This window comes from Mesoplodon bidens (genome assembly GCF_964165515.1).
Source record: "Mesoplodon bidens genome assembly, chromosome: 4".
NCBI classification, from domain to species: domain Eukaryota; kingdom Metazoa; phylum Chordata; class Mammalia; order Artiodactyla; family Ziphiidae; genus Mesoplodon; species Mesoplodon bidens.
Genome location: NC_138160.1, coordinates 140,229,083 through 140,253,044, shown reverse-complemented (window position 1 = coordinate 140,253,044; position 23,962 = coordinate 140,229,083). Strand labels below are relative to the sequence as shown.

The 23,962-nt window shown below is 45.0% G+C and overlaps 1 protein-coding gene and 1 pseudogene across 6 annotated transcripts in view; one reads left to right on the top strand and one right to left on the bottom strand.

Annotated features, from left to right (window-relative positions):
• Positions 1–23,962, bottom strand: part of PGPEP1 (pyroglutamyl-peptidase I) — a gene marked incomplete at its 5' end in the record, with an annotated part of 36,269 nt that overhangs the window by 3,362 nt on the left and 8,945 nt on the right. For 3 of the 5 annotated variants that reach the window (XM_081230958.1, XM_081230961.1, XM_081230962.1), the window contains 2 exons: positions 4,379–4,611; positions 13,314–13,430. In XM_081230958.1, coding sequence (XP_081087084.1) covers positions 4,379–4,611; positions 13,314–13,430 — 350 coding nt within the window. Of the gene's footprint in view, positions 1–3,687; positions 3,830–4,378; positions 4,612–13,313; positions 13,431–23,962 lie in introns of all 5 variants that reach the window. The other 2 variants (XM_081230959.1, XM_081230960.1) reach the window with 2 other exon arrangements.
• LOC308615501 (COMM domain-containing protein 10-like) lies at positions 10,782–11,888 on the top strand (annotated as a pseudogene). Its single transcript has one exon. The product of its transcript is annotated as a COMM domain-containing protein 10-like (transcript).

Genomic DNA, 23,962 nt, shown 5'->3' with positions numbered 1-23,962 from the left:
CCAGAAGTCGGCAGTCTGCAACCTATAGGAAGGCCTTTATCAGAACATCACCATGCTGGTGCCTGGATCTTGAACTTCCTTGCCTCCAGAGCTGTGAGCAGTAACTTTCTGTTGTTTATATGCTGCCCAGTCTGGGGTTTTTTTGGTTATAGCAGACTAAAACACCACCTAAATGTCCACTGACAGAGGAGTGGCTTAATAAACTCTGGTTCATCTGCACAGTGGAATACTATGCAGCCGTTTACAAGGCAGGCAGTGGAGCCACAGGAAGACAGAACTCACTAAGACCCATGTTACATGCCCACAAGTGAAACCAAGGAAGGGAACTCTCATGAAAATGCACACCACGTAACCCCATCCACGTGAAAGCAAAGTGAAACAGGACAAAATTCGAAAGTAGTACGCCAGATGTCCTACATATGTATGGAAACATATGTGTGGGTGAGTAGGAAGGGTCATAATTTAAGTCTCTGATTTAACCGAGGGATCCCTGGGGCGGGGAGGGGTGGGGGGAGGAGAGAGGGCAAGAGAATCTTTCACAACAGGAAAGTATGAGAATATACTCTAGAATTATCTGAGTAACTTAAAATTAATTTTAGGGGAGTTCCCTAGTGGCCTAGTGGTTAGGGTTCCGGGCTTTCACCAACAGGGCCCTGGTTCAATCCCTGGTCAGGGAACTGAGATCCTGAAAGCTGTGTGGCGCAGCCAAAAACAAAAACAAAATTAGTTTAAAAAAAAGACTGAGCCCACGTGCCACAACTACTGAAGCCCATGTGCCTGGAGCCCGTGCTCCGCAACAAGAGAAGCCACCGCAATGAGAAGCCTGCGCACCGCAGCGAAGAGTAGCCCCCGATCGCTGCAACTGGAGAAAGCCCGCGTGCAGAAACGAAGACCCAATGCAGCCAAAAATAAATTAAAAAAAAAAAAGACTGGTGGGAGGGGGAAGGGTCAATATAGGAGAAGGGGATTAAGAGGTACAAAATATTAGGTATAAAATAAGCTACAAGGATATATTGTACAACACAGGGAATATAGCCAATATTTTATAATAACTATAAATGGAGTATAACTTTTTAAAAATAAATTTATTTATTTCTTTTTGGCTGCTTGGGTCTTCGTCGCTGTGTGCAGGCTTTCTCTAGCCGTGGCAAGCGGGGCTACTCTTCCTTGAGCGGGCTTCTCATTGTGGTGGCTTCTCTTGTTGCGGAGCATGGGCTCTAGGCATGCGGGTTTCAGTTGCTGTGGCACATGGGTTCAGTAGTTGTGGCTCGCAGGCTCTAGAGCGCAGGCTCAGTAGTTGTGGCTCGCAGGCTCTAGAGCACAGGCTCAGTAGTTGTGGTACACGGGCTTAGTTGCTCCACAGCATGTGGGATGTTCCCGGACCAGGGCTCGAACCCATGTCCCCTGCATTGGCAGGTGGATTCTTAACCACTGCGCCACCAGGGAAGCCCAGGAGTGTAACTTTTAAAAACTGTGAATCACTGTATTGTACATCTGTAACGTATACTATTGTACATCAACTATACTTTAATAAAAAAATAATTAAAGTACTTCCCTGGTGGTCCAGTGGTAATGAGTCTGCCTTACAATGAGGGGGACACGGGTTCAATCCCTGGTCAGGGAACTGGGATCCCACATGCCACGGGGCAACTGGGCCTGCACACCATAACCACTGAGCTCAGAAGCCTCAACTAAAGAGCCCAAGTGCCACAAACTACAGAGCCCACGTGCCCTGGAGCCCGCGCGTTACAACTAGAGAAGAGAAAAAACCCGCACGCCACAGCTAGAGAGAAGCCCACGCATCACAATGAGAAGAGCCCGCGTGCAACAATGAAAGATCCCACATGCCACAGGAAAGATCTCGCATGCTGCAATTAAGACCTGACGCAGTCAAAAATAAATTAAATAAAGACATAATAAATAAGTCTTTAAAAAATAATAATAATTAAAAAAAAAAAGACTGATGGTAAATTCAGCCACTTCATTCTGTCAACTGAATTTGCCACCTGCCACCTTTGGACTGGAGAGGTGTACAAAGTGTTGAGAAATCAAGGTATCTGGTGTTGAGAGGGCATAGAACAGAGAGGTCTGAGAGGCTGGGCAGTCCTTCCCAAGGGGGCAACATTTTGGAGTTAAGACCTGAAAGAGGTATTATCAGAGGGAGGTGAGCTCTGGGCAGAGGTCTTAGCATGTGCAAAGGTCCTGATGCTAGAGTGAGCTTGGTGTGTTTGAGGAACAGGAGGAGGCTGGTTTGTGGGTCTGGAAGGCAGTGGTGAGGCAAGAGTGAAGGCACAGAAGGGTGGAGAGGCGGGCAGGGGCCAGACCACACAGAACCTGTGCATGGTGGAGAGCTGGGATTTCATTCGAGGTGCAGTGGAAGCTGTAGGAAGAATTAAGCAAGTTAGGGACATCATCGGACTTAAATTAATAGACCCTCTAATAGGCTGAATAGTTAGTTTCTGTCCCAAACCTGTGTTCATCTAGAACCTCAAAATGTGACCTGATTTGGAGATAGGGTTTTTGCAGATGTAATTAGTTAAGATGAGGTCATAGTGATTTAGGGTAGGTCCTAAATCCAATGATTGGTGTCCTTGTAAGAAGGCCACATGGGGACTTCCCTGGCTGTACCGCGGTTAAGACTTCGCCTTCCAATGCCGGGGGTGTGGGTTCGATACCAGGTCGAGGAGCTAAGATCCCATGTGCCTTGCAGCCAAAAAACTGAAACATAAAACAGAAGCAGGGACTTCACTGGTGGCGCAGTGGTTAAGAATCCACCTGCCAATGCAGGGAAAAACGGGTTTGATCCCTGGCCCAGCAAGATCCCACATGCCGCAGAGCAACTAAGCCTGTGCGCCACAACTACTAAGCCTGCACTCTATAGCCTGCGAGCCACAGCTACTGAGCCCACACGCCACAACTACTGAAGCCCACGCTCCTGGAGCCCAAGCTCTGCAGCAAGAGAAGCCACTGCAATGAGAAGACTGAACACTGCAACGAAGAGTAGCCCCCACTCGCTGCAACTAGAGAAAGCCCATGCGCAGCAACGAAGACCCAATGCAGCCAAAAATAAATAAATAAATTTATATATAAAAAAAACCAGGGGCTTCCCTGGTGGCGCAGTGGTTGAGAGTCCGCCTGCCGATGCAGGGGACACGGGGTCGTGCCCCAGTCTGGGAAGATCCCACATGCCGCGGAGCGGCTGGGCCCGTGAGCCATGGCCGTTGAGCCTGTGCGTCTGGAGCCTGTGCTCCGCAACGGGAGAGGCCACAACAGTGAGAGGCCCACATACCGCAAAAAAAAAAAAAAAAAAAAAAAAAACGGAAGCAATATTGTAACAAATTCAATAAAGACTTTTAAAATTGTCCACATCAAAAAAAATCTTAAAAAAAAAAATAAGGCCATGTGAAGACACACACAGGGAAGAAGGCCATGCGGAGACGAAGGCAGAGATTGGGGTAAAGCGTCTCAAGCCACGGAACACTCAGCGTTGTCTGCAGCGCCCATAAGCCAGAGACGCACGGAACAGATTCTCCCTCAGAACCTCCAGAAGGAACCAACCCTGCTGACACCTTGATTTTGGACTTTTAGTCTCCAGAACTGGGAGAGAATAAATGTTTGTTGTCCTAAGCCACCAATATGGTAATTTGTTATATATAGCAGCCACAGGAAACTAATATAGAAACTGACTGCTTAGGAGAGAAGGACTGTCAGGGTTGGGGTAGACGTGGCAGGAGGAACAGCAGGGAGACGGCCGGAGCAACGGGCAGGTGGGAGATGCCAGGGTCCACAATCCACACACAACGAGTTCCAGAAGCAGAATCCGTAGAACCTGTTTTATATATATATACACACACATACACATATATACTTAACTCTGTGCCTCATGCATTGTGAGGTTTATATACTGTGAAATTCTATGTAAAAATATTATGTATAATACTGTTAAAATATCCCATGCTTAAAAAAATTATCCCACGCTTTAATCAGGTGGTAAATCAATTATGTTTTCAAAAGTGAAAAAGAAAAAGTGAGCACTTGGGGGGCTTCCCAGGTGGCGCAGTGATTGAGAGTCCTCCTGCCGATGCAGGGGACACGGGTTCGTGCCCCCGTCCAGGAGGATCCCACATGCCGTGGAGTGGCTGGGCCCGTGAGCCATGGCCGCTGAGCCTGCGTGTCCGGAGTCTGTGCTCCACAACGGGAGAGGCCACAACAGTGAGAGGCCCGCGTACCGCAAAAAAAAAAAAAAAAAAAAAAAAGTGAGCACTTGGCCCAAAGGGGCTAAAGTCAAACACACTTGGCTTGTTCAACACCCAGCCTGGGCTGATGTAGGAGGGAAACCCCTACTCACACCTACACATAGGGCCCCATGGTGCCTTACCTGCCGGCATCTTGTGAGATGGTCACTGACACATCCAGGCCCAGTGTAGTAACCCTCTTACATACAGCGTCCATGTCAATGATGGAGTCAATGCTTTCAGGCCCATCCTCCACACAGCACTGGGAGCCAGGGCAGAATCGGCAGTTGTCCAGCCCCTTGTAGCCCTTGTTGTGCCCGCACTTCTCCAGCGTGACTGTGGTCGCCATGCCTGACACCCCCACATGCACCACCAGCTGCAGACAGATGGGCAAGGCTTAATAGGGTCTGGTCATGGGACTGGGAGTCCCCCCAGGCCAAGGAGAGGGCAGCCTCCTCACAGAGCTCTGTTGGGGGTTACGTGCTTTCTGACATCTTGCTGCTGGAATAGATCCTACAGTCACTCTTACAGAAAGGTGTGCCAGGTGAAACATGCAAGAATGTGAAATATGCAAAGATGTTCATTGCAGCTTTGTCATTACCATCAAATTTTGGAAACAACCTAATTAGCCATCCATGGGGAGGTGGGGGGGTTGGATAAGTAAAGTATGAGCTACTTTGTAGCTGTTAACATGCCCAAGGCAATTCTGTATGAAATAATCTTCAAGACATATTGCCAAACACAAAAGCCAAGGTATAATTTCCAGGAATCTAACCTAAAAACAATCAAAGAGATAATAATTTGCTGATGGTCACTTCAGTGTTATTTATAAAAGTGAGGGAAAAAACCCCCAAAACATAGAAATGACCAGCATGCCCAATAATAGGAGAATGATTGTATTAATTACTAAATATTACCCAGCTGTTAAAATAATGTTAAGGGAGAATTTTTAATGACCTGCGTGATTAAATGCTCATGATAACATATTTATTATAAGAGGCAGGATACCAAACTGAATACAGTTTAACTTCAAATATTAATTATTTGTGTGTATGTTTATATACAGAAAGGGCACTGTAAGAAAATATGTGAACATTTAAAATACAGACTGATGAGCACACTGTGCCATATGGCAGTCACAGGACACGTGGCTACTGAGCATTTGAAATGTGGCTGATACAAACGTTTTTTCTATGCATATTCTTTATTTGATTATTGGTTATTTCCCTACGGTGATATATGTCACAGTGACTTTTTTTTAACATCTTTATTGGAGTATAATTGCTTTACAATGTTGTATTAGTTTCTGCTGTATAACAAAGTGAGTCAGCTGTATGTATACACACATCCCCATATCCCCTCCCTCTTGCGTCTCCCTCCCACCCTCCCTCTCCCACCCCTCTAGGTGGTCACAAAGCATCGTGCTGATCTTCCTGTGCTATGTGGCTGCTTCCCACTAGTATATATATGTAAATGCCACTCTCTCACTTCGTCCCAGCTTATCCTTCCCCCTTCCCATGTCCTCGAGTCCATTCTCTATGTCTGCGTCTTTATTCCTTTATTCCTTTATTCCTAGGTTCATCAGAACCATTTTTTGTTTTTTAGATTCCATATATATGTGTTAGCATACGGTATTTGTTTTTCTCTTTCTGACATACTTCATGCTGTATGACAGACTCTAGGTTCATCCACCTCACTACAAATAACTCAATTTCATTTCCTTTTATGGCTGAGTAATATTCCATTGTATATATGTGCCACATCTTCTTTATCCATTCATTTGTCAATGGACACTTAGGTTGCTTCCATGTCCAAAAATAAACACAAAATGGGCTTCCCTGGTGGCGCAGTGAGTGGTTGAGAATCTGCCTGCCAATGGAGGGGACACGGGTTCGAGCCCTGGTCTGGGAAGATCCCACATGCCGTGGAGCAACTAGGCCCGTCAGCCACGGCTACTGAGCCTGCGTGTCTGGAGCCTGTCCTCCGCAGCAAGAGAGGCCGCGATAGTGAGAGGCCCGCGCACCGCGGTGAAGAGTGGCCCCGGCTTGCCGCAACTAGAGAACGCCTCGCACAGAAACGAAGACCCAACACAGCCAAAAATAAATATGAATAAATTAATTAATAAAAAAACCACAAAATGGATTAAAGACCTAAATGTAAGGCCAGACACTATAAAACTCTTAGAAGAAAACATAGGCAGAACACTCTATGACATAAATCACAGCAAGATCCTTCTTGGTCCACTTCCTAGAGAAATGGAAATAAAAACAAAAATAAACAAATGGGACCTAATGAAAACTAAAAGCTTTTGCACAGCAAAGGAAACCATAACCAAGACGAAAAGATAACCCTCAGAATGGGAGAAAATATTTGCAAATGATTAATCTCCAAAATATACAAGCAGCTCAATATCAGAAAAACAAACCACCCAATCCAAAAATGGGTGGAAGAGCTAAATAGACATTTCTCCAAAGAAGATATACAGACTGCCAACACATGGCTGATACAAATTGAGGTGTCAGTGCAGCACACACACCGGTTTCGGAGACTGGGCCTGAAAAAAGAATGTAGGGACTTCCCCGGTGGTCCAGCGGTTAAGACGCTGCGTGTTAAGACTCGACTGCAGAGCACGGAGATCTCACATGCCGCGCGGTGCGGCTAAAAAGTAAAAAAAAAAAAAAAAGAAAGTAAAATGTCTCATTAATAACTTTTTAAATGTTGATTACACATTGACATATATTTTAGAAATAAGGGATGACATTTAAGATATTATTAAAATTAATTTCACTATTTCTTTGTATGCTTTTTTTTTTTCTGGCCATGCAGCTTGTGGGATCTTAATTCCCAGACCAGGGATTGAACCCGAGCTACGGCAGTGAAAGTGCCGAGTCCTAACCACTGGACCAGGGAATTCCTTCTTTGTATGCTTTTCAATTGTGGCTTCTAGAAAGTTTAAACTGTCCTGTGTAGCTGGCATGGTAACGTCTAGCGGGCCATGATTCTCAAGAATATAACTAGCCAGGAGCGGGGGCTATGCTACTGGATGCCTAGCACCCACACTGTGTTATCTGGTGCTCCATAAACCAGTGGAGCATCAGGTAACACTGTAATTCCTGTGAATGCAAAAACAAAATAGCAGCTAGCTGTAGTATAGGGGGTTGAATGGTGACTCCACCACCACCACCAAAAAAAAAAAAAAAAAGAAAAGAAAAGGAAGGGTATGTCCCTGCCCTAATACCTGGAAACTGTGACTGGGACCTTATTTGGGAAAGGGTCTCTGCAGATGTAATTAAGTAAAGGATCTTGAGATGAGGTCCTCCTGGATTATCTGGATGGGCTCAAAAGCCATTGACAAATGCCCTTAAAAGAGACACACAGAGCAGGGACAGAGAGAGAGGAAAGGAGAAGGTCATGTGGAGACAGTGGCAGAGGATACAGTGATGAGGCCACAAGCCAAGGAATGCCTGGGGCCACCAGAAGCTGGAAGAGACAAGGAAGGATCCTCCCCTAGAGCCTTTGGAGGGAGCCACAGCCCTGCTCATGCCTTGATTTTGGACTTCTGGCCTCCAGAACTGTGTGCTTATAAATTTCTGTAGTTTTAAGACACCTAGTTGGCAGTCAATTGTTATGTCAGCCACAGGATGCTAATCCATGCAGTACGATGCTTAAACAGTACTTGCGGGTGAGCACAAATGTATATGAAGATGCATGTGTGTGAAGAAGATGTGAGTGATGACAATAGCCGCGGTACCAGTTAACCACTATTAAGAGCTTACTATAGGGACTTCCCTGGTGGTCCAGTGGGTAAGACTCCACGCTCCCAATGCAAGGGGCTTGGGGTTCTATATCCCTGGTTGGGGAACTAGATCCTTTATGCATGCCACAACTAAGAAGTCTGTGTGCCGCAACTAAGAAGTCTGTGTGCCACAACTAAGAAGTCCGCATGCCACAACTAAGAGTCCCCATGTCGCAACAAAGATCCCATGTGCCAAAGTAAGAACTGGCGCAGCCTAAATAAATAATTTTTTTTTTAAAAAGAGCTTACTATAGACCAGGAGTTCTCAACCAGGGGTGAGATATTATGGGGTATCAAACTGGAGATACAGTGCTCCTGGCATCTCATGCGTGGTGGTCAGGGATGCTGCTCAGTACCCTACAGTGCACAGCACAGCCCATCACAGAGAAGGCTCTGGCCCCAGTGTAGCTGAGAAACCCTGGGGTGGGCTGAGAACTATTTATTGCCCTACTGGCCTCATCTTTCTCATCCCCACCACAAACTCATGATGTTAGTGCTTGTGATAGCGAGATCCATAGTAAGAGATGTACATTTGTTCGAACTTCACTGGTGGTGCAGGGGGTGAGACCCCATGCTCCCAATGCAGGGACCTGGGGTTCGATCCCTGGGTGGGGAACTAGATCCCACATGCATGCTGCAACTAAAAGTTCTCACGCCATAGCTAAAAGCCCGCATGCTGCAACTAAGACCCGGTGCAGCCAAAATAAATAAATAAATATTAAAAAATTAAAAAAGAAATATATATTTGACCTTAGTTCACTCTTCCTGGCACAGAGCTCCTAAAACCCTTAGAGTTCCCTAAGCGATGAGAGCAGTAAAGGGTCCTGTTTGGTTAATTTTTTTTTTTGCTGCTGCTGCATGGCATGTGGGATCTTAGTTCCCTGACCAGGAATCAGACCCATGCCCCATGCAATGGAAGCATGGAGTCCTAACCACTGGACTTCCAGGGAATTCCCCTGTTTTGTTAATGAGGTAACTTTTGGAAAGCACCTTAGAATGGGGGCTGGTTGCCAGGGGAACCAACCACATGATTAGAGGGTTGGAACTTTCAGCCCCACCCCGCTACCTCAGAGGAAGGGAGAGGGCCTGGAGATGGAGTTCAGCTGGGGAGAGTAGGGCACTCGGGAGGGCGAAGCAGCATATGCTCGGGAGGGCATAGGACAAAGCATACATTGTCCTATGCATCTCTTTCATCTGGCTGGCTGTTCCTGAGTTATATGCTTTTATAATAAACTGGTAATCCAGTGAGTAAATGGGGTTCCTGAGTTCTGTGAGCTGCTCTAGCAAATTAATGGAACCCAAGGAAGGGGTCGTGGGAACCCCTGATTTATAGCCAGTTGGACAGAAGCACAGGTAACAACCTAGACTTAAGATTGGCATCTGCAAACTACTTTATATAGAATGGATAAACAATAATGTCCTACTGTAGAGCACAGGGAACTATATTCAATATCCTGTGATAACCATAATGGAAAAGAATATTAAAAAAAAGAACGTATATATATGTATAACTGAATCATTTTGCTGTACAGCAGAAATTAACACATTGTAAATCAACTATACTTAAAAAAAAAAAAAGATTGGTATCTGAAGTGGAGGGCAGTCCTGTGGGATGGAGCCCTTACCCTGTGGAATGCGATTCTATCTCTGGGTAGGTAGTGTCAGCATTGAGTTGAATTGCAGGACCCACAGCCGCTCTCCAAGAATTGCTTGGTGTGGGGATAACCCCACCCACGCACTGGAATTGGGTGGTAGAATTTTACTACTTCAGTCACCCCTCGCTTCGGTATCCACAGGAGATTGGTTCCAGGTTCCCTCCCTCCTCCCTCGGATAACAACATCTGGGGATGCTCAAGTCTCTTATCTAAAATGGCAAAGTAGGGCTTCCCTGGTGGCGCAGTGGTTGAGAGTCCTCCTGCCGATGCAGGGGACGTGGGTTCGTGCCCCGGTCTGGGAAGATCCCACATGCCACGGAGTGGCTGGGGCCGTGAGCCATGGCCTCTGAGCCTGCGCGTCCGGAGCCTGTGCTCCGCAGCGGGGGAGGCCACAATAGTGAGAGGCCCGCGTACTGCAAAAACAATAAATAAATAAAAATAAAATGGTGTAGTATTTTCATATAACCTACTGCACATCTTCCTGTACACCTCAAATCATCTCTAGATGATACCTAATAGAATGCAAATGTTATACAAATAAATAGCTGTCAGCTCAAGGCAAATTCAAGTTTTGCTTTCTGGAACTTTCTGAATTTATTTATTTATTTATTTTTTCTGCACTGCACGGCTTACTGGATGTTAGTTCCCCAACCAGGGATTAAACCCGGGCCCCCAGCAGTGGAAGCATGGGGTTATAACCACTGGACCACCAGGGAATTCTCTGGAATTTTCTTTCAAATATTTTTGATCTTTGCTTGGTTGATTCCCGACTATTATTATTTCCACCTGTCACAGGAGGAAACTGAGGCACGGGGAGCCCAAGGAGCTTCCCTGAGACCTCACAGCTCATCAGTAGCAGCCTGGACCCAAAATCTTTCTTCTTTATTCCTTTCTATATAGTGAGACATTTTTAAGACATGTTCATGCCTTAGGTTTTCTTTTTAACTAGAATAAGGCAGGACTATATAGACAGTAGAGGAAAAAGCTCATTCACAGAACCTTCAGTCACATCTCACTGAGCCCCAGGTCCCCCTCTGTAAAAAGGGACAAATTCTAATTTTTGTTTTTAATAAATTTATTTATTTATTTTTGGCTGTCTTGGGTCTTCGTTTCTGTGCGAGGGCTTCCTCTGGTTGCGGCGAGCGGGGGCCACTCTTCATCGTGGTGCGCAGGCCTCTCACTGTCGCGGCCTCTCCCGTTGCGGAGCACAGGCTCCAGACGCACAGGCTCAGTAGCTGTGGCTCACGGGCCCAGTTGCTCCGCGGCATGTGGGATCTTCCCAGACCAGGGCTCGAACCCGTGTCCTCTGCATTGGCAGGCAGATTCTCAACCACTGCACCACCAGGGGAGCCCCCAACTTCTAATTTAAAAAAAATTTTTGAGGGAGCTTCGAGGATGGCAGCATCCACGGCACTGATTCTGCAGGAGGAGCCCCAGCATGAAGAAAGCAGTGTCGCTGATAAATGAAATAGATAGAGGAAGATTTCCACGATTGCTCACCCCAATTCTTCAAAAACTTCACCTGAAGGCTGAGAATAGTTTCAGTGAAGAAGAGGAAGAAAGACTTCAAGCTGCATTTTCTCTAGAGAGACAAGATCTTCACCTAGTTCTTGCAACAATATCATTCATTTTAGAACAGGCAGTATACCACAACGTGAAGCCAGCTGCTTTGCAGCAGCAGTTAGAGAACATTCAACTTAGACAAGACAAAGCAGAAGCATTTGTCAACGCTTGGTCGTCTATGGGTCAAGAAACCATTGAAGTATTCAGGCAGAGGATTCTCGCACCCCACGAGCTGGAGACGGTCGGATGGCAGCTTAACCTTCAGATGGCTCATCCTGCCCAAGCAAAACTATAATCTCCTCAAGCTGTGTTACAGCTAGGAGTGAGCAATGAAGAGTCGAAGAGCCTGAAGAAAGTTCTTGAGGAATTCAGTCACAAGAAATTGTTTGATTTCTATAACAAGCTTGTGACCATACAAGCACAGCTGGATTCCCTTACATGATGTTCTCCAAGACTTGTTTCTCTATACGCTCCTGCCACCTTATTATTTTGCACTGAAGATAAACTGGCAGGTTGTGTTTTCTGAAGGATTCATTAGCTTTCTTCTTGTAAATTATATGGCTTATTGCTTCTTATCAAAATAATAGCCAAGGAAGATCATTTTTCTGAGTACTGATGTTCTAATACACATTCTCTAGTTCTGTGAGCCAACAGCAAGCAATTGTGAAGAACACTTCTGTTTTAAAGGAAACAAAAGTGAATATCATATTGTTTTTACTGTCCTATTTTTGCTTTATTGCCTGACCTTTTTGTTTTTTACATACTTGATGATACTTTTATGTATCAAGAAGGGTCCATGGATACAAAGTGTAATGTGTACCTTAGAACACAGAACTTTGTTAATTACAATAATAAAAATAAGAAAGTAGCCACATTCAAAAAAATTTTTTTTATTGGAGTATAGTTGATTTACAATGTTGTGTTTCAGGTGTACAGCAAAGTGAATCAGTTATACATATATCTACTCATTTTTAGATTACTTTCCCATATAGGCCATTACAGAGAATTGAGTAGAGTTCCCTATGCTATACAGTAGGTCCTTATTAGTTATCTATTTTATATATAGTAGTGTATGTTAATCCCAACCCCCCCACCCACCCCTTATGGGACAAATTCTACTTGAGGTGCAATGAGAGGGCTTCTTTGAAGCCTGGAGAATCTGAAACAGCAGGCTAGGGTAGGAAGCTGAGTGAGGCCCCCCCAAGGGGACTGGGACTACACTTGTCAGAGATACCAGCCCAGGTAAGTTCCCAGATGGCTCCTGCCCAAGGTCTTGGCTGGGCAAAACTACCTCTGTTGGGAGGGTGTGGTTCCTGCCTGTCTGGCCTCCATTCCATCACATCAGGTTAAAACCACAGCTCCCTCCCACAGCTATTTTCCCTTTGTGGACCACCCTCCATTTCTTCTCATTCTAGGAGGTTTGGAGACAGGTGACACCACCCTCTGGCCACCAGAGTGGGCATGTGGGACTCAGGCTTCACAAATCAGAGCATTCCTTCTTCCCCAACCATAGTGATTGGCTCAGGGACTGGCCTGTGACCCAAGCCGACCAATGAGAATCAGCCATAGACTTTGGGGAATTATTTGGAGGAGAGGTGTTCTCTTTCTGCTGAGCCACTGAGTTGGGAGGATATCAGCCAGCAACCACCTATCTCTGCCAAAGCAAAAGCAAAGTGGAAAGCAAAGCAAAGCTACGTGGTCAAGAGAGGAGGCTGATGACATTGGGTGAGCACCTGAATCAAGCTATACCTGAAGCATACCAACATTTGTGCTCAAGCTGGGTTGAGGTATGATTTGACTGTCACTTATAACCAAACAGGTCATGACTGATACAGAACTCAAGTGGGACAGAACCAGGCTCTGTGAAGTTCCAGATGTTTGCTTTCCTCCCTCACCTCTAAGGGTAACCCAGGAAAGTGCGGCACTTTAGGAAATAAGGCTGTGGCATCAGCCATGTGATCAGAGCAGGAACAAAGTCACACAAACCATCCATGTGTGGGGCACCCACCTGCAGGTCCTGATGGGGAAGCACCTACCTTCACCCCACTCAATTGCCCCATTTACCTGTGGACTGTGCTTCTCCCAAAGGGCAGGGATGAGCCTCTGGACTGTCTTGTACTCCACTGGAATCTCATACACATGCAGGTCCACGCTGTCACCGAGCCCCAGCTTCTCCAGCTCCTGGGAGCAAGAGCAGAGGAAATGTGGCATTAGGTCAGGGCTGCAGAGATAACTAGATCCCTGGGGACAGAGTGACCTATCCTCAGAAGACAGGCAGGGTTCCTGACTCACTGTGCAGAGCGGGAAGGCCCATGTGCTGGTCTATCCCAAAGCTCCTCCCTCAGCCCAAAGCTCCTCCCTCAGCTCCTTCCCCACCCACTCTCTCAGCATCTCCGTGGGCAGCAGCATGATACCATGGCCTCTGAGGCTAGTCTCCTGGATTTGAACCCTGCCTGTGGGGGTAAGGGCAGTGACTTGGGCAAGTCACTTAACCTCTCTGTGCCTCAGTTTCCTCATCTGTAAAATGGGGATAATAAAGTACTTACTTCACAAGGTAGTTATAACAAATGAAGGAACTAATTCACGCTAAAGAGTTCCAAGCAATGTTTGGCATACTGCAGGGACTCGAATAATGTTGACTACCATTACTACTATTATTTTTGTTGTTTGTTATTATGCTCTCCCTTTGTTACACCTGTTAAGAATTATTTATAGACTTGGTGCATGGTAGATAGCAGGGTCTCAACCTACATTTACAGATGGACCCAACTCCTTAGGGAGCCTCTAACCATCTCAGGAATGAAGGGGTTTAAAAACATCATGAATTATAAACAAAAATCGGCTATGATGACCCCAGTGTTCACAGCAGCACTATTTACAACAGCCAAGACATGGAAGCAACCTAAATGTCCATCAACAGATGAATGGATAAAGAAGATGTGGTATATATATAAATGGAATATTACTCAACCACAAAAGAGAGTGAAATAGGGACTTCCCTGGTGGCACAGTGGTTAAGAATATGCCTGCCAATGCAGAGGACATGGGTTCGAGCCCTGGTCCGGGAAGATCCCACATGCCGCGGAGCAACTAAGCCTGTGCACCACAACTACTGAGCCTGCGTTCTAGAGCCTGCGAGCCATAACTACTGAGCCCGTGAGCCACAACTACTGAGCCCACGAGCCACAACTACTGAAGCCCACGTGCCTATAGCCTGTGCTCCACAACAAGAGAAGACACTGCAATGAGAAGCCCGTACACTGCAACGAAGAGTAGCCCCCGCTCGCTGCAGCTAGAGAAAGCCTGAGCGCAGCAACAAAGACCCAACAGCCAAAAATAAATAAATAAATAATTTTTTTAAAAGAAGAGTGAAATAATGCCATTTGCAGCAACATGGATAGACCTAGAGATTATCATACTAAGTGAAGTCAGTCAAGCAGAGAAAGACAAGTACCATATGATATCACTTATATGTGGAATCTAAAAAAAAATGATACAAATGAACTTATTTACAAAACAGAGACAGACTCACAGACATAAAAAACAAACTGACGGTTATCAAAGGGGAAAGGGCGGGGAGGGATAAATTAGGAGTTTGGGATTAACAGATACACACCACTATATATAAAATAGATAACCAACAAGGACCTACTGTACAGCACAGGGAACTATATTCACTATCTTGTAATAACCTATAATGGAAAAAATCTGAAAAAGAATATGTACACATAAGTACATACATATATATGTATATATAAATATATATCTGGGAAAAAAGGGCTATGATGGATCACCACATGCGTACTTTTCTGGGGAAACACGGATGCTTTCCTCAGATTCTCAGTGTGGCAGAGCCCATGACTGGGCCTCCTTCCCCCAGATGGCCCACAACCCAGAGCACAGCAGACCCAGAACCAACTTTCCCGGAGGAATGGTGATCCTGGCAGCTCTGGCGTCCAGGGGTGGGCAGAGATGTTCAGGGATGAAGGTTTCAGCTTAATATCAAAAACTGAGCATTCTTCATGGTAAAATTAATACCCCAAATAATGATTATCGGTCAGGCTGTTTCATATTATTCTCAGATCTCATGCAGTAATTTGGACATGCTACCACTGGCGGATGTTACAGAGTTCTATGGGCAGGTCCCAGGCGAAGCAGTTTTCGCATCTGGCCTTGCCGAATTCACTAGAGGTGAGCTCTTATCTTTTTTTTGTGTGTCACGCTGCGCAGCTTGTGGGATCTTAGTTCCCCAACCAGGAACTGAACCAGGCCCACGGCAGTGAAAGTGTGGAGTCCTAACCACTGGACCACCAGGGAAGTCCCTAGAGGTGAGTTCTTGCATCTCCTGCAGCGGCTACAGGATTTCTTTCTCTGGTTGCCTTGACCTTGCTACCCACGCTATCCCAAATCTGTGCCCCACTGACTGCAGTTGCTCTGGAGAGTATCCGATGCCTGGAACAGCAGGTCTTTCCTCACTGATAGATAATTCCAAATTGCTCCCCAAAGAGGTCACCTGGAGACAAGGACATCTGGAGGGTAGGTGGGGCGAGGCAGGTGTGTGCGGGGGGAGTCTCAAATGCCAACACCAGGATCTGGGAGCCCGGCCCTCTTGCTAAGCCCAGTTACGTGTGAGATCAGGAAGCCCTCCCCGCAGGACAGAAGAGGGCAGAGCGCAAACCTGCTCCCCAAACGTGGTGCACGGTGAGCTGCAGACACTGATGGGTAGAGGGCTGGCGGGGAGGGTGGTTATATTTTGTGTGAAATCTATTTTAAAAGACACTAAAGAGAAAACTTTGTAAAATATTTAATTTCTCCCACAATCAGTTTTCTTAGACACTAATATTTTTATTCTTCATGCTCCTTTGTCTTCTCAACTCCCTGGACTGTGGTGATGGGAATCAGAGGGGACTTTCTTCAAGGGTTTATGGATTCAGAGACGAGGCAGGCCTGGTGCTCGCTGGCACACAACCACGATTCCTACCTCACCGTATTGTTTTTTACACCATCGAACCCCTGAGAAGCACTGGAGGTTTTAGATCTGTGCTCCCTGTTTCCATTCCCGTGATTTTATCAATATTCACCCTGTTTGTGCATGCTGCACGCCCGGACTGATTATTTTGAATGGCCACACATTAAAAATAATAGGATGTTATAGACCACTGGCTTCTTGACGTTTGTTGGATACACCCAAGTTTTGTTTTGGCAAATTGATGTGGAGATCAAGCCCCATCTCCTCCCCAGCACTACCCCAGCCTCCTGTCCCCCAAGGCAGCATCTAAAATCACAATGCAGCCTTTCCCTGCTTCTGCCCTGCTGTGGCTCCTGCCACGCTCAGAATAAAAATATTAACTCCCCACCATAGCCCACGATGCCCTGAGGGGTCAGGATGCTGCCCTCCTCTCCCTTTGTCCCCCTTTTGCTCACTTCCCCCAACACAGCCTCCCACATACCAGACTCACTCCTGCCTCAGGGCCTTTGCACTGGCTATTCCCTCCGCTTAGAATGCTCTTCCCATCACTTTCTGGTCAGTTGACTCCTTAGCCTTCATGTCTCAGCCTCCCAAGAAGACATTCTGGATGCCCAGCCTGCTTTACATGCTCTCTCGGTCCCACAGGTCAATGTCCTGGCCACGGCCCAAGATGTGCACACATTAGGTGCTGGTGAATGTCGGCTGAACAAGTGAGCAGTTCAAGCTTGGACTGAGAACAAATACAGACCCAGGTGAGCCTGGGCAAGTACCCGACCCTCCTGAGGGTGCTTTGTTTTTCTTAACTGTAAGTGGGGGTTTGGACTCACTGCTGGCTGTGACCCCTTTCCTTTTCATCCTTTCCTACATTTAAAAGTAGCTCCTCACTATTTGCAACAGCCGAAGTATCCATCACTGGATGAAAGGATATAAACAAAATGTGGTCCATCCACACAGTGGAATATTACTCAGCCATGAAAAGGAACGAAGCACTGACACATGCTACAATGTGGATGAACCTTGAAAACATCATGCTGCATGAAAAAAGCCAGACACAAAAGGTCACATATTATATGACTCTGTTTATGTGAAATATCCAGAACAGGCAAATCCACAGAGACAGAAAGCAGATCAATGGCTGCCAGGGGCTTGGGGACTGGGGATGGGGAGTGACTGCTAACGGGGACAGGATTTCCTTTTTGGATGATAAAAATGTTCTGGAATTAAATAGAGGTGGTGGTTGGACAACACTGTGAATGTAATAAATGCCACTGATTTGTACACTTTAAAATAGATTTATACTATGTAAGTTCATCTCAGTTTTTTAAAAAAGGAAAAAAGCAGCTCTTAATTGCATGGATGGTGGAGGGTAGGAATCAGGGGTGGAGCTTCTAAAGCCAGGTGACCAGGTTTGTTCTCCCTCTCCTACCCTCACTCCCTGGCTGGGTGACCCTGGGTAAGTCACTCAACCTCTGTGCTTTAGTTCCTTCATCTGTAAATGGGTGAACAGTAGTACCCATGTCATAGGGAGAAAAAATAAAACAATAGAAGAAACTAGAAAAAATAAAACAATGTTAAATTATATTTTAAAACGTTAATGTGTTTCCTTAAAAAAAAATTCAAGTGATTTTTTTCTGCCTTATATGGCATAAGTGAAAAAAAAATAGACAAAATGTGTAAACTAACAGTTTTCAGACATGGAGTTGAGGAGTCAAAGCTGAGGTTCTAGAAAGTGTAAGAGGGCTACAGTTTGCAGAGTGGAGTCCTGGACAGGAGGGACCTGGGGGGAAGAGGAGGTAGGGGGAGGGAGAGGAGGGGGGAGGGGAAGGGGAGGAGGGAAGTAGGTGGGGAGGAGAGAGTGTGTAGAGAGGGAGAGAGGAAGAGAGAGGGAGAGAGAGGGAGGAAGAGAGAGAGAGATCAGTCTAGAAGTTGATCCAGAGATCTTTTGAGAGTCCGAGGGCTGATGGGTTTACACGCATGCAGAGGCCAGGGATAGAGCCACTTGAAAGGAACACAGGGAACAAGCCTCCGAGCTCATACCAGGCTGGAAATACTTGTTCCCACCAGCCAGAGTGGAAAAACTTCACAAGGAAGTGGAGAAAAATTAGCCCCAGAGTGAAGACTGCTCTGGTCCTGCCTAACAAAACTGAACAGCAAGCCTGGAAAGGAACTGTTTCCAGTAGCTTAATTGTATCCCAGAACAAAGCTCAAGAATAGTTTGAGGAAATACAAAAGTATACAGCATGCCACAAGGTAAAATTCACAAGGTCTGGCATCAGTTGAAACTTACCAGGCATGCAAAGAAGCCAAAAACTACCACCCATAATGAAGAGAAAAATCAATCAATAGAAACAGGACCAGGGGCTTCCCTGGTGGTGCAGTGGTTAAGAATCCGCCTGCCAATGCAGGGGACACAGGTTCAAGCCCTGGTCCAGGAAGATCCCACATGCAGCAGAGCAACTAGGCCATGAGCCACAATGACTGAAGCCCGCGTGCCACAACTACTAAAGCCCGAGCACCTAGAGTCCAAGCTCCGCAACAAGAGAAGCCACTGCAATGAGAAGCCCGCGCACCACATCGAAGAGTAGTCCTTGCTCGCCACAACTAAAGAAAGACCGCACGCAGCAACGAAAACCCAACGCAGCCAAAAATAAAATAAATAAATAAATGTTTTAAAAAAGAAATGAAAAACCCCTGCTATGTAACCATTGTAAATATAAATTTAAAAAAGAAAAGAAACAGGACCAGGGAATTCCCTGGTGGTCTAGTGATTAGGATTTCATGCTTTCACTGCTGATGGCCCGGGTTCAATCCCTGGTCAGGAAACTAAGATCCCTCAAGCCACGTGGCATGGCCAAAAAAAAAAGAAAGAAAGAAAGAAAAAGAAAAGAAACAGGACCAGAAACAACACAGATGGTAGAATTAGTAGATGAGGACATGAAAATAGTTGGTATATTTTTAAAAAGCCAGACAGATCAAGTTTGAAGCCCCCTCACCCCGAGTCTGGGTCCCATTCCCATACTTCAGAAGAAAGTACTGTTAACAGCACACACATCCATGCAGACCTATTTCTATCCCTTCTACACACCTATCTGAGAAAACACATAGTATTTATTTTTACATCAATTGCATCCTTCAGCAACTATGCTTTCTCCACTCAGCAGTTGGTTTTGGAGATCTAGCTACATTATTACATGTAAATCTTGTTCCTTTCCCTTTTCCCTGCTGCATATATTCCATCCCAGAAATTAGTTGGATTTAAACATTCCCCTACACTGGAATATTTAAGTGGCTTCCAATTTTCCTCAGTTTTAAGCCATACTGCAGCAAGCATCCTTGTGCACATTTCTCGCACCCATGTGTGAAGCATAAATGCTAAAAAGTGACCTAGTTGCACTGCAAGATCAGAACATGTATGCTAGTGAGTGATACTATCAAATTGAAGCCTGCTTTTCTTTTCTTTCTTTCTTTCTTTTTTTTTTCTTTTGGCCACACCACAAGGCTTGCAGGATCTTAGTTCCCCGACCAGGGATTGAACCCGGGCCACAGCAGTGAAAGCCCAGAATCCTAACTACCAGGCCACCAGGGAACTCTTGAAGCTTGCCCTTCTGACCTCAGACTCAGTATATACTAGAGGTAGGGGAAAAACTTAAGGGTTTATAAATGAAACTTCCCTTAATCCCCAAAAGGAGACCCAGTGAGCTCTTTTCCATCTTAAAAACAAATTCAATGGCACCAAAAGTACAGACAATAAAAGAAAAAAATAGAGAAATTAAGATTTCATAAAAATGAAAAAAAATTGTGAATCAAAGGACGCAATAAATAGAATGAAAAGACAGCACCTGGGGTGAAAGAAAATATTTGCAAACCGTGTATCTGACAAGGGATCTATATCTAGAATACAGTTGACCCTTGAACAACACAGATTTGAACAGCATGGGTCCACTTATATGCAGATTTATTTTCAACAGTAAATACTACAGCACCACACAGTTCGAGCTTGGCCGAATCTGCAGATGCAGAACTGTGGATATGGAGGAACAAAGCATATGGAAGACTGACTGTAAGTTACAGATGGGTTTTCCACTGGGCAGAAGGTAGGTGCCCCTAACGCCCAAGTTGTTTAAGGGTCAACTGTATATAAAGAATGCTTACGGGCTTCCCTGGTGGCGCAGTGGTTGAGAGTCCGCCTGCCGATGCAGGGGACACGGGTTCGTGTCCCGGTCCAGGAAGATCCCACATGCCGCAGAGCGGCTGGGCCCGTGAGCCATGGCTGCTGAGCCTGCGCATCCGGAGCCTGTGCTCCTCAACGGGAGAGGCCACAACAGTGAGAGGCCCGTGTACCGCAAAAAAAAAAAAAGAAGTGAAATGAAGTGAAGTGAAATAAAATAAAATCTACAGAGTAAATACCCACTTCCAAGCCCTCCCACACACATAATTTGCAGGAATTTCAAATTCCCAACTGCCTGGCCAGGAGGAAGGACCCAGATATGTGAAGGCGCCCAATCTGGGGTCCTCCTCATTTCCCTTAAATGATGAATTGTGGGGCTTCCCTGGTGGCACAGTGGTTGAGAGTCCGCCTGCCGATGCAGGGAATTCGGGTTCGTGTCCCGGTCTGGGAAGATCCCACATGCCGCGGAGTTGCTGGGCCCATGAGCCATGGCCGCTGAGCCTGTGCGTCCGGAGCCTGTGCTCCGCAACGGGAGAGGCCACAACAGTGAGAGGCCCGCATACCGCAAAAAAAAAAAAAAAAAAAAAATGATGAATTGTGTCCCTTTATCAGGATCTTGAACAAGTAGGGGAAATGGGGATACATAAACCTTTCATTTTTAAGGAAACTGGGGACTTCCCTGATGGCGCAGTTGTTAAGAATCCGCCTGCCAATGCAGGGGACACGGGTTCGAGCCCTGGTCCAGGAAGATCCCACATGCCGCAGAGCAGCTAAGCCCGTGCACCACAACTACTGAGCCCGCACACCACAACTACTGAAGCCCACGCACCTAGAGCCTGTACTCCGGAACAAGAGAAAACACCGCAATGAGAAGCCCGTGCACCGCAACAAAGAGTAGCCCCCACTCACTGCAACTAGAGAAAGCCCACGCGCAGCAATGAAGACCCAATGCAGCCAAAAATTAATTAATTAATTTTTTTTTTTTTTAAAGTGAGTTTTCCAGAAAGTCATCAGCTTAGAGACACAGACACCTTTCCTCAAGCCCCAGGCTATAGGCCCACCATGCTCAGCTCCATTTCCCCAGTGCAGCTAATATTACTTAATATTTTTCTCAAACTCAATCATTTAATTTTTTCCCTTAAATAAATGTAGCCTCATCCCTAGGTGACAATATCCATGAAGTTACAGGACATGATGTGCTAGTTATATATGCTTTTTCTAAAACACATTATATTAAATACATAACCACCATAATTTCATGTTTGCCCTATATAGTGTGTGTATACTTTTCATGTATGAAATATTTCAAAAATAATTTAAAGTACTTCTCTCTTCCTCCAACAATATTTTTAAGTTAGTCCTTTCAAAATTAACTCAAGTTAAAAAAAATAAAACAAAAACTAACCCAAGTAGATAAACAAGGTCCTACTGTATAGCACAGGGAACTATATTTAATATCTTGTAATAAAAGAGTTTTATTGAAAAAGAATATATACTGAATATATATTTACTGAAAAAGAATATAGACATATACATATATACACGCGCACACACATATGAATCACTTAGCTGTACGCCAGAAACAAACACAACATTGTAAATCAACTACACTTCAATTTTAAATAAATAAATAAATATTGGATTAATAAAAAGCAACTCAAGTAATTTTTTTGAATACATGGTTTGGAATCCGCCCTCAGGCTAAAGACAAAAAGAACCATAAGCAAATACTAAATTCTAATAAGTAGGCTTTCTTTGGGGGAAGCATGAGTAGGTAATTCTGAAATTTCTTTCTGTTTATTCTAGGATTGATCAAAGAAGTGAACACACTGGGGGATCATGAGGGGAGGGGATTCACAATGTCGGAAGAAGGAGTCACAAGTCTGTGGTGTTGGATCGGAATTGAAGGCATCTGTGCAAATTCCAGGGTTTTGATATAGAAATGGGTGCCGGTGTGTGTGTGTGTGAATGTACACACCTCTACTTTCCAGTTCTGTCAACTGACAGAACTCAGAAGCGATGATATCCTAGTAGCAATGAGCACACCCAGCTCCCAGCTTCCAGCTTTAAATATTATTCTCTGCTAAAAGAATGAAGGTTTTCTTGGAGAAGTTGCTCATTTCAGGGATGGGACAGGGAAAGTACAAAGGTGGACCCAGAATTCCTATAAGACCCAACAATTCCCCTCTTGATACATACACATACCCCTAAGAGAAATGAAGACCTACATGCACACAAAAACTTGTATGTGAATGTCCATGTAGCATTACTCATATAACCAAAAGGTGGAAATAACCCAAATGCCCATCAATGGGTGAACAAATAAACAAAACATGGTCCATCCATACAATGAAATATTACTCAGCCATGGAAAGGAGTGAAGCATTGATTCACGCCACAACAGGGACGGACCTTGAAAATGTTATGCTGAGTGAAAGGAGACATAAGGAGACAAAAGGCCACGTCTTGTGATTCCATTTATATGAAATGTCCAGAAAAGGCAAATTCATAGAGACAAAAGGTAAATTAGTGGTTACCTGAGGAAAAGGAGGAATGGGAGTGATAGTTAATGGGTATGGGCTTCTTTTGGGGTGATGAAAATGCTCTGGAATTAGACGGAAGTGGTGGTTGTACAACTCTGTGACTATACTATAAACTGCTATATTATACACTTTAAAAGGGTGAATTTTATGGTACATGATTATATCCCATAAAATTGTATCTCAGGTTTTTAAAAAGCATACAAAGCATCTGACATCCAATACTCAGGTAGAAATCAGAAAAATGCGGGGGGAAGGATGCCCTACTAAATGCAGTGTAGTGTCTTGGATGGGATCCTGAAGCAGAAAAAGGACATTAGTGGGAAAACTCATGAAACTCGAATAAAGACTGGAGTTTAGTTAACAGTAATGGACCAATGTTGATGTCTTCATTTTGAGATATGTAGTCATTACGTATGTTAACACTAGGGGAAATCGAGTAAGGGGTATGTGGGAACTCTTTGTATTATCTTTGTAATTTCTCTGTAAATCTAAAATTATTGTGAAAATACATGTGAAATTGACATGTATACACTGATGTGTATCAAATTGATGACTAATAAGAACCTGCTGTATAAAAAAAAATAAAATTCAAAAATTAAAAAAAAGTAATACTAAACTTCCTTTGGGTTATTTGTATGGAAATATGTTAATATGTTTCAGACATTACATGAAATTCCTAAAAATCTTATATGTTCTGGTATGATGTTATAAGTCATAATTCTAGTTATTACTTTAAAATGTATATCTCAGAAATAGCTAAATTTCCTTGTCAATTGCATTATTATGAACTTTTATCAAATCTTCAACCGTGGTCTTTTTTTTTTTTTTTTTTTTGCGGTACGCGGGCCTCTCACTGTTGTGGCTTCTCCCGTTGCGGAGCACAGGCTCCGGACGCGCAGGCTCCGAACGCGCAGGCTCAGCGGCCATGGCTCACAGGCCCAGCCGCTCTGCGGCATGTGGGATCTTCCCAGACCGGGGTACGAACCCATGTCCCCTGCATCGGCAGGCGGATTCTCAACCACTGTGCCACCGT